At 42.9% G+C, this 11,083-nt stretch overlaps 1 protein-coding gene across 1 annotated transcript in view; it reads left to right on the forward strand.

Annotated features, from left to right (window-relative positions):
- Positions 1 to 11,083, forward strand: part of B4GALT5 (beta-1,4-galactosyltransferase 5) — a 115,733-nt gene that overhangs the window by 81,071 nt on the left and 23,579 nt on the right. Inside the window, exon 2 of the mRNA XM_007938325.2 lies at positions 6,070 to 6,204. Coding sequence (XP_007936516.1) covers positions 6,070 to 6,204 — 135 coding nt within the window. The remainder of the gene's footprint in view (positions 1 to 6,069; positions 6,205 to 11,083) is intronic.

Consider the following 11,083-nt stretch of genomic DNA (forward strand, 5'->3'; position numbering starts at 1 on the left):
ATACTGCCTTGGAAATCCAAGGAGGGGCCCGACTATGAGTTGGGTGTGACTTGACAGCACATAACAACAACAACAGGTAGCAACTGAAAAGCTTCGAGAAGATTGTGAGATGGAGGGAGGAGTGAATTCTTTTCGGTGTCTGACAAAGCTTTAAATACAGTGTTCAGTATTTGTGTTTTTGTTATTGAAGACAACTAGTTTAGTAGTGTGTTGGAGGGAAGGAAGGAAGATTCAGGGCAGGGGGATATATATAGCCCAAATGATAAAAGCACAGCAGAACCAAATTAAACATGTGATAAATATTTGATGAAATTTAAATATGTTTAACATATTTATGGACTGTCTTCCCTACTGTGACCCTGCACTGGGTTGTCTGTTAGAAATAGAAAATGAGCCCTAATTCTTGATTTCAGAGGCCTTACTGAAGTGTACTTTCTTTAGGATTTGACATGACCTTTTTTCCATAACTTTTTCCAGTTGATAGAAAATAAACATTTTTTGTGATCTCTTCTCTGGCAGTCCCCAGGTTACGAACGAGAGCAGCACTATTCTGGTTTCCTAGTGCCTCTCTGACAGGAATATACCACAGGTGGGATGGCTTTAACAAATAGGAGTTTATTCTCTTAGTTTGGAGGCTTTAAGTTCAAGTTCAAAGTGCTAGGCACTAGGGGCTGGGTGAAAGCCCTTCAGCCTTGGGCTTCAGCTCTTCCTCCTGCTCTCGGCCCACTGAAGCTGGAGGCTTTTCTTCACTAAACTGCTGGCTACTGAGGCTGACAAGCCCAAGGTTGACAAGTAAAAACGCACTGTCTGATATTAACCAAACCACACAGCAGGCCATTACTTCAAATCCATTGAAAGTCCCAAGGTCGGCAGAGCATGGCAGGCTGCTGAACAACGACATGACTACATGCAGGGTTCAAGCGTGCCATAAGCCAGAGACCATTCCCAAAGCTGCTGCTTGTATATGGGAAGCAACCACATAACCCAAGCAGCTACTCAGCTGCTCCAATAGATTGCACCATGGAGTTGATTGCCAGTCTCATCATGGGAAATTACTACATTCAGCTGCCCAGCCACTCAACCTGGCCCAGCCAAGTTGACACACAAACTTAACCACCACAAGTGCTTAAGTGAGTCTTACAGTAGAATTCGTAGGCAAGTTGCAACAGGAGCGTACGATTCTTATTCAGCCTAATACTTCAGTGCTTCGAGCCTTTTCAGTGATTGAAAAGTCGCACATGCAGCAAGTGAAGGTGATTGTGATGAAGAATATGTTGTGAGTATGGGTTGGTTCAGTTATTTCAAAGTGGGGGCAGATTACACAACGTTAAAGGGCAAGTAGGAGTTGTCCCTAAGTCACATTTGGGACCGGGGACTGCCTGTGTGTGGTTGTCTTCCAGTCCGTGCTAGGCGTGATGTGCAGTGACCACCTCGCTTCCGAAAGCGTTCTGACCACTGACTGCTTTTGCTTTTTGTTTATGGCTTGTGGTATTCTTTAGACATGATTGCAAATCTTTTGAAAGATTTTATGCCCCAGTTTAATTTTGGCCACCTGAGTTTTTCAACCCTGAGAGTTGTGTCAGCCAGTTTGTCCCCCTCCACTCTCATCACCAGTATAACTACCAAGTTGACACAGTGGCTGTGGCAATGGGCTCAAGTATAGCAGGGATCGTGGATTTGGCGCGGGACTGGACATTGTTTGGTTCTGCTGTGCATAGGGTCACTATGAGTCGGAGATGACTCGATGGCACCTAACAACAACAACATAATCACTTGAAGTAAAATAAATTGACTTCTAACCTTCGTCCGTCCACCCAGTCATTTTTGCATTGCCCATTCTGTGTGGGACACTATGATAATGATGAAGCACAGTGTCAACAAAATGTGTTCCTCAGCCGTATGTATTTCATCTAGCTGAGTGCTTGCCCTAGGTCGTGTCCCCGCCTGCGGCCAAGTTTTGAGATGATGCTCCTTTCATCCACCCACCCACAGCAGAGTTTAGATTTGTAAATGTGCCGCCCCTGTTACAATGTTCCCTTTTCCCAACTAAAGGAGCTGTGGTGGTGCTGTGGTTAAAGAATTTGGCTGCTAACCAGAAGGTCAGTCAAATCTACCGGCTGCTCCACTGGTGAGGGTGAGGCTCTGTGCTTCCATATAAGATTTATAGCCTTGGAAACAGTTCCACTCTGCCCTATAGGGGCTGTATGAGTGAGTCATTATCGACTCAATGGCAGTGGGTTAGGTTTGGTTTTTCCCAACTATGAAGAGAGGAAATAAGGAAATAAGTTTGGCTGGTTGAGATGATAGGTTTTTAAACCTTGTGGTTTGTTGAAACTAGATGGTATTTGAGATTTGCAAATGAAATATAGGAATTGTATTTTGAAATGTTTGTGGTTAAGCACTTGGCTGCTAACCCAAAGGTTATTGGTTTGAACCCACCCAGTGGCTCTCAGCGGATCTGTGGGAGAAAGATTAGACAGTATGGTTCTGTAAAGGTGACAGCCTGGGAAACCCTATGGGGGAGTCCTATTCTGTCCAACAGGGGTGCTGTACATTGGAATCAACTTGTTGACAATGGGTTTTTGGGTTTGGCGTTTGTGGTCTTTTAGTTTCCTGTCACAGGAAAAGTCCAGGTGCAGATCACTCTCCTAAGATGGGGAAATACTCATGAGGCAGGATTTTCATAAGAGATGGAGGTTGAGTTCTGAGTTTGGGGTCTTATTCTTGACAAATCTGCCACCAACTTGATGATGAAGGGAGGGGTGGGAGGGTAATTTTATTTGGTAAAGAATTACATACCACAAGAAAGGATCCTCACACTCTCTGAGGAAGCACATGGCTTTGGGTTCTTCCTTTGATATTTATTCATATTAAAAAATGAATATGCAATCTCCGCTTAAACACAGTATGTTGCAGTGTAAGCCCAAATTAGTGTAGATTTTAAATGCTGGAAGATTGTAAGTGGATAAAAGCTACTTAGGAATAGCAGAGGTTGGATAGAAACAAAGAAAATAGGAAAATGGAAACAAGAAGTGAGAGCCAAACTTTGAATAGATGCAGAGTAGAATATGCTAATGGATTGCCTTTAGTGGTTATTGAGAACAGAGAGAGGACTGCCAGTTTGTAGGCTGTTCCTTGGACGTTCTGAGCAGCTCCCAGAATGCCTTTGAGGGGTGTGAACTGTGTTGGCATTCTTCCCTGTAATCCCATAGGGTGCAAAGGAGGCGGCAGGCTGTCATGAACTAGGCACGCAGTGGGGCAGAGCCTGCACTGCCTACTGGTGCCAGCAAGGAGTAGCTTCTGGACACTGTATGGATTGAGGGGAGCATAGCTCAAACGGGATAGCACAGTGTGAACAGTGAGATGAGAAACTTGCTCAGAAAGCAGTTGTGATGAAGAGGAGAGGGAGGGAAGAACAGAAGAGGACAAAGCCGCTGAGGAAAGCTGAGGTTAAGGGTTCCAGCGAGGGTCCGACTATTGTGTCTCATAGATTTCTCTGTCTGCAGAGTGTGAGTTAGTCTTTACAACTGCACTTGTTTTGGGAACTTTAAAGCGATTCAAGCCAAATTTAAAATGGCTCCTGTTAAGATTTTGTTATTTCCCAGCAGGAGAGTAACCCAGGCTTACTTTTTTTTTTTTTCCTTTTTCTTTTTGAAATGCATTACGTTTTGCTCTGGAGTAGAACTAGACGGGAGTGTTCATATACGTTGCATGGCTAGGTTAGTCGGTGAAATCACCTGCTAAAGAAAATGGGGGCATTTGTCTGGCACCTGCCATGCTTTCTTCTCCCACCCTCTAAAAATCTCTACAAAAAAAATTGGTTACAAGACTGCCCTCCCTACAAACATTGATATACGGATGGATGATGGGTGGACAGGCTGAACTATTAGGTATGTCTGTGCAGTGGGGAGTGTGCCCAAGACCACATACAGGGTTGGGAGACAGTGGTTCTACAAGTGTATTTGTGTGTTCTGTAAGAATTCCCAGTCCCAGGTATATAGTAGAGCTGACAAGGGACAAGGTTGTAGTCGCTTCTTGACCACAGCCAGCTACCCAGAGGGAGTGAGTAAGTTGGACCTGTAGGCTTGGGACCATAGTTGCAGGAGACATCAAGCTCAATTGGCATAACATACTACACAGAAACATTGTTCCACAGCCTATTTTGGCAAATAGTGACTGGGATCTTGAAGGCTTGCAAGCGGCCGTCTGGATGCAATGATGGGTCTCTCCTCATACAGAGCAAAGAAGAATGAGGAAACTAAAGATGCACGGAAACAATTAGACCAAGTAACTGGTACACCATGCGATCCTCAGCCTATACGACTGAGACCAGAGCTAGATGGTGCCTGGCTACTGCTGTCAACCACTCAGAGGGGGATCTCTGTAGGAGATCCTACACAGAATAGGAGAACAATGTGGAACAAAACTCAGAATCATTTTTTTTTTAAAAAAGGGACCAGTTTTGCTGGTCTGATAGAGCCTGATGGAACCACCGAGACTGTGGCCCCTAGCTGCCTTTCAGGTCTGGATTGAGCCCTGTCCTGTGGCTTCCAGCCAAAGAAAAGATAGGCATGTGAGCCGTCATTAGGTAGATACATTCCTTGGAGAGATCAGTCATGGGAGACTAGAAGGCCTGTGTATGCACAAGGAGACAGCTCTTGCGGCAGGAGTGCATAGGAGGGAAGGACACAGGGAAGAGGTAACTATGGGGAGGAATGGGGAGGAAGTGGGAGGGGAGCTGTTGCATTGTGGTAAATTGTAGTCAATGTCATGAGACAAAGTGTAAATGAGTTTGCTCTATAAACTTTCACCCAAATCACAATAAGGAAAAAAAAAAAAAAAAGACTGCCCCCACCAAAGGAAAAAAAAATACCTAGTAGCAGTGATGGCAGGGGCCTAGCCTGTGATAGGCACTCAGAAACCTCTTGTTCAATTAATGGCAATCAGCTGATACCAACTCCCTGGAGAGCAGTTGGGCAACATCCTGGTGTACATGAACAAAGTTGGGCAGTGAAGCATGTTTTTAAGAGTTGAAACAACCTGTAAAAACAGGACTGGGAAAATCAATTTAAATAATATTTCAGTGGAATAGTATTCTGCAGCTGTTAAAAAACCAGAAAGTATGCCTGTATATACTGATAAGGAAAGATATCCATGCAATACTAAGTGAAAAAGTGTGTGTGTGTGTGTGTGTGTCTATATTTTCATATTACATAGGGAAAAAAAACTTTGCAGGACACGCTTGCTTTGGATTTCTTTTATATTATGCATGTAAAAGATATTTTCTTCACTGGTATGTTTAAAAAGGATTGTGTGTAGAAAGAGAACTTCTATTTGCATTCTTGGATAGGAAAGACCTAGAAGAAGTGGGAGCAGGCTCTATGGGAATCTAAATGGTCATTTGTTAAGAGTGTGTTTTGACACTTGGGTTGCTGCCTTCTCTTCTCCGTTGCTTTGGACAACGCTGGGCTGGGGTCAGTGGATAGTGAGGACTGCTGACACTCTCTGTTTACCTCCCGTTTCTCTCCAAACCCCACAAAGACTGCTTGGAGCCCTAGTCCACCAGTTTGAACAAGATTGCTAACACCAAACCTAGATTGAAGTGTTTCCGGGAGACTGCAGTCATTAGTTTTCTTTCTCTGTGTATTGGCCATTAAGTAATTAGAAGGTGAACTTAAAGAGAGCACAGACCTTTCTTAAAATACTTCAATTGATTTATGAAGTTCTTCCCAATAACCACAGTGCTAGACACAGATTGGGTATTCAAAGACCAAGTAGAACCTGAATTTCTAAATTTATGTTTGTTTGTTTGTTTTTAAAACTGCTGAATATTCACAGAAATTCCCTAAGCCTTACCGGCTACCCCAGGAATATTGGTATCCTGACAATACTGAACCTGACATGGAAAATAAGAGTGATGGCATTGCAGGAGTTTAGAGCTGCGAAGGAAGGGTTTTAAAGATGCAAAAGAAAGGAAAATAAAGAAACTAGTAGTTGTGTTTGTTTTTTATTTTTTTTATGATCGCCTTTGACTTCACCCTTTTTTCCCTTCCTTTCTCTTTTCTGCAGTGAACACCTACCTCTTCATGATGCAAGCTCAAGGCATTCTGATCCGGGACAACATGAGAACAATCGGCGCCCAGGTGTATGAGCAGGTGGTTCGCAGCGCTTACGCCAAGAGGAATAGCAGTGTAAATGACTCAGGTATATTTTTAGCAAAGACCCAGTCTCATTAGAACGTCTCTTCCCAGGAGAAGTAAATTTGGTTTGAATAAGTGTTTTTAATGGGAAAAGATGCATTATAAAAAGGGACATTCGGGCTGAGTCTTCCTTCACTGCTAAAGAAGAAGCTCTTGCAAAAGGAATCCTTGTGTGTTTTGCTAGTATATTAAAGAGTGACTGGAAGACCCCTGGGCCCCTTTTTTTTACCTACTGCTTTTTGCTGCTGGTGGTGGTGGTGCTGTTGAGACCATGTACGGAAGCCCCAACTTCGTCACGTACAGCTCAGTGACATTGGTGACGTTCTTTGACTCTTGCAGCCATTCTCACCCTCCTTTTTCAAGTTATTCCTCCCCATTAACATAAACTCATTGCCCTCTGAGGAGCTTATTTAATCTTTCAAGTTGCTGTTGGCAGTTTGATCCCGTATAGATAGTTCTTAAAAGAGCTCAGTGCTCAAAGCAGACAGTCTTTATTGGTTAAACTATTGTTTGGTTTGAAGACTTCAGGGGCATTTTTGGTTTAAGGTTTAAAGATGACCTCAGGGCAATTTTTTCAGGGGTTCTTCCAGCCTCACTGGCTCCAGAAAGACTGGATTCCCTGAGAATTTGAAATTCTGTTCTATTATCTTCCACCTTTTGTTCAGGATTTTTCTATAGAATCTTTGATCAAAATGCCCAGTAGCCAGACAACATCCAGTTGTTCTGGTCTCATGTTAAAGGCAGCAGCTCCTCCTACTTTTTAGGGAGGTAAGGTATCTCTCTCTCTCTCTCTTTTTTCTTGTGGAGGTGCTGGGGAAGGAGTCTTTTTCAAGACTGCTCTTTGAAGTGTAATTGCCACCAGTATTTTCCCATAGCATATACTTAAAGCCCAAACAAGACGAGCACCAAAACTGTTTTTGTAAATAATTTGATAGTAAATTTCCAAATAAATAAATAAATAATTCATATAACTACCAGGAAAAACAGAATTTAGTTGGACTTCTTTATACTTATTTCTTAATTAAACATCATGGGGTTTGTTTGTTGGTTTTGTGATTTTGAATTACACATGGTGGTGGTAGTTGCTAACTTTGCATGGTGCTTTCAAAGTTTGCTTAAGACATATTCCAGCCTCTGGTGGCATAGTGCCTAAGGTGGTTCAACCCACCAGCCACTTCTCAGAAAAAAGACTGGGCAGTCTACTTCCATAGAGATAGCCCCTTGGAAACCCGAGCAGGGGTCACTAGGAGTCAGAATCTATTTGATGGCAGTGACTTTGGCTTTTTGGTTTGGTTGCTACACGGAAAGAGTAGCTCCAACTCTGTTCTTCCGTCGGACTCTGCTTGAATTTGTTCATCCTCATTGTAATACTTTACCTAACTGTTGATGAATGCTTTAGTTAAACTTAAAAAATTTATTTCAAAATGATCATGCAATCTGGAAGAGTTCCTACAAATTCCTAAAAAGAGTTCCTACAAAGTCCTAAAAGTGACTTCTGGAAGAAAAGTTTAATAGATACCTCTGGTTTACTGTCTGCAGTCATATGTTGTGTAATTCCTGCTACATTGCTGAGTTTGGTGGTCACACTCATTTAGCTTCTAAAAAAGCTTTTCAGACTTTTGAGCCAGATACAGGAAAGATGGACACAAGAGTACACATTTCTGCCTCAACTCTTAGAGCTTTTACCTGTGGCTTTTATTACCTTATAAGCACTAATTATATAAAGAGGAAATCAGACCAGAAAGGGCTTAGATAGCCTGCCCAGCATTGTACTAGAACTTAGTGTTCCTGCATCATGATTTTGACTTTAGCTATTTTTATTTATTTTAAAAGAAAAAGATTATAGATGCCAGGTTTTTTACCTTTGAGATAAAATTATCCTTTCTGCTCCTCCTGTTAAACTCTTCTGAAAATTGAATAGAGGAAGTATTTGCATGTGGTCAAGATGGAACGGTGATGAGACTTACCCAGTTTGGCTAGGGATAGTTTTTGTTTAAAATTAGATGCTGAGATGTCATTTTGCTAAGCAGTCATGGGTTGTTTCTTATGTCTTTAACTGAAGACTAATGTGCTTTCCTATGGCTTCTTACTGACTTCACCCAAGCCTAGTATTAAGAAATATAAAAAAAGTCTTCCCTCCGAGTCTGTTCTCTTTTGTAGCAACATCTAAAGTGGTCTGAGACTCACTGTAGAATGTAAAATTGCTTTGCAGGCAGTGCAAATGAGAATTATTCTGTGATACTTGGGGTCTCAGGAGCTCTGGTGGCACAGTGGTTAAAACATACGGCTGCTAACCAAAAGGTTGGTGGTTTGAAACCACCAGCTGCTCTGTGGGAGAAAGATGAGGCAATCTGCTTCTGTGAAGATTTACAGCCTTGGTAACTCCATGGGGACAGTTCTATTCTGTGATAATAGGGTTGAAGTGAGTCAAATTCTACTTGATGGCAGTGGGTTTTGGGTTTGGGTTTGGAATCTCAAGAGAAAGCTTTGCCTCTCAAGAAGTAAAATCCTTACAAAAATGAACCACATCCTGATTGAATCAGTCTGTCCTGCTGGCTAACTTAGCAGCAACAAGGACTGTAGTTAACAGACTAATAAGCTTTGGTACTTCCTTTCTTCTTGTTTGCAAAGAGCAAGTATTTTAGTCAGACTGTGGTCCCACTGGGATGAATTGCCTGAGCTCTGAACCACACCTAGAGGAGGAATCTCTGCAGTTTCGGAAGTCATGGGAGAAGGCTGAGCATATTCTTGCTATCCTCATTACACCATGTGTAGTGTGCCAAAGCCAAAGCCAAAGCCAAACCCACTGCTATCAAGTTGATTTCGACTGCCCCATAGGGTTTCCAAAGCTTTAAATCTGTACGGAAGCAGACTGCCTCATCTTTCTCCTGGGGTGTGGCTGGTGAGTTTAAACCACTGACCTTTTGGTTAGCAGCCAATTTCCTTAACCACTGTATCACCAGTGCTGACTTTCTGACTCCAGGGTTTGTCTTCTGGCTCCTGGCAATACCCTCATTGCCTTTGTCATCTTTGAAAGCATTGTACCTTGTACACAGCCTAGCATGTAGTGGCACACCGTAAATGATTGGTGAGTGCAGGAGTGAATGAGCAGATTTAACAAGAAGATACATTTTAGGTAGTGTGACATATTTTCAAGATTCCATCTTGATTGGCTTTTGTGTTAGTTACTGGGACATCCTTGGTGAGTAAGGATTAATGAAGAAATGTCATTTCATTGGAAGTGATACTCATTCATTCATTTCAGGGTAGTTTTCTGCCTCTCACAGCCAGGGTGCATATTCTGGGCCTGAAACTGCTGAGATAGCCGACGGCTACCACCTCTAACTGGTTCTCTCTTACCCAGCAGCTCTGTCTCTATGAGGGCTGGGCAGGGGGTCCACCAGCTCTGCTGCCCCACCCCTGAAATAGTGCTGTGGCACACACCCACATTCAGAGGCCTTCATTAGGCCAAGTATAGCTATCAAGTTACACTTTTATGTGGCACTTAGTAGTACTTAAGTGGCATTAAGTAATGTTGGTTGTCTTTAAGCTTAAAAGCTAGATGTGGTGATTGTCTAATAAGAATGTGCTTTTGGGGATCAGGACTGTGAGCCTGGGAAAAAGCCTGAAGTAATGACCTGGAGAAGTTTCTAGATACCACTGAAAGCCATTGGCATGTGAGATTGTGAATCCTGCAAAACTTGTGAGTAGTCAGGAAACACTCAAAAAGAATATGGGCAACAAAAGAGAATTTTCTGGGATTATCCAGTTCAGCCACTTAATTTTATAGATAAGATGAGTGGTAAAGTAGCTTGGCATTTCTTATCATGCTGAAATAACCTAAGTTTCCAGATGCCATTCTACTTCCTGTCAACCAGGGCAGGAGTAGATTTCCTCCCCCTGCATGCATTTGTGCACGTGTGCAGATGCATGACAGTGTGCATGTGCGCAGACACGCGAGACTTCAATCCCCTTCTAGTCACGTAATCAGAAAAGTGTTCTATTGCCTGCATGGTTCAAAACAACAATGGGTTGCCAAGAGCAAGTAAAATGAATAAAGTCCTCACCAGTGTGTTTTGTGATCTATTCAGTGAGGTGGATATTCTTACCTCCTTGTCTCTGGTTTTAGATGACTAGTCCATGGTCTTTGTTATGCTTATTCTCCCAGTAGGGAGTCATCCTTAAGGGCACTAACTCTAGCCGAATGCCAGTTCATATTTCACAGATACTTGTCCTGATGCCATTTTTCTAGCATATATGGATTTTGACATATTTCAAGCAATGGACCAAGCATTTGATCTTTTCTCAAAAGAGAGGGAGAAGTGATGGTTCTTCCTGTAATATGTTGGGCAGCACGTTCATTGCACACTGGAATTGACCAGTGAACTTTTAAAACTACCCATGACTGGGGTCCACCTGGGCATTAGGATTTTCAGGAGCTTCCACAGGGACTCTGATGTGCAGCCAGGGCTGAGAACCACTGGGGTGGAGTGAGGTGGAATTAGCCACAGCTGATGGACAGAAATTTTGCTGTCTGAGCCCCGTGGAGTTAATGGCCGTGTGGCTCTGGGGGAAGGACGTCTGCTGTTCCTGTTTTATAAGCGTAACAGCAACTGCTTGCTTTGTCCTTCTGCTGCCCTTGTTGCAAATACATGTCCTGGTTTGAAATCGATTAGACTTAAATTGAAAAGTGAAACCATAGCCATAGAAATTCAGCAAACTTCTCTCTGAAGTTGGTAGGCACATCTTTAGAAGAGTAACAAATTGATGTCTGGACTCCCTGAGGAGAGTACCCAGTGTCACCACCCAGTTCTAGGCACAGGAGGACAGTTGGGACTCCCCACAATGAACCGTGTACATACAGTATTACCAGTTTCCTCTGC

The sequence above is a fragment of the Orycteropus afer genome, unplaced genomic scaffold (assembly GCF_000298275.1).
Source record: "Orycteropus afer afer isolate SDZICR_OR568_19922 unplaced genomic scaffold, OryAfe1.0 scaffold00049, whole genome shotgun sequence".
Classification (NCBI taxonomy): Eukaryota; Metazoa; Chordata; class Mammalia; order Tubulidentata; family Orycteropodidae; genus Orycteropus; species Orycteropus afer.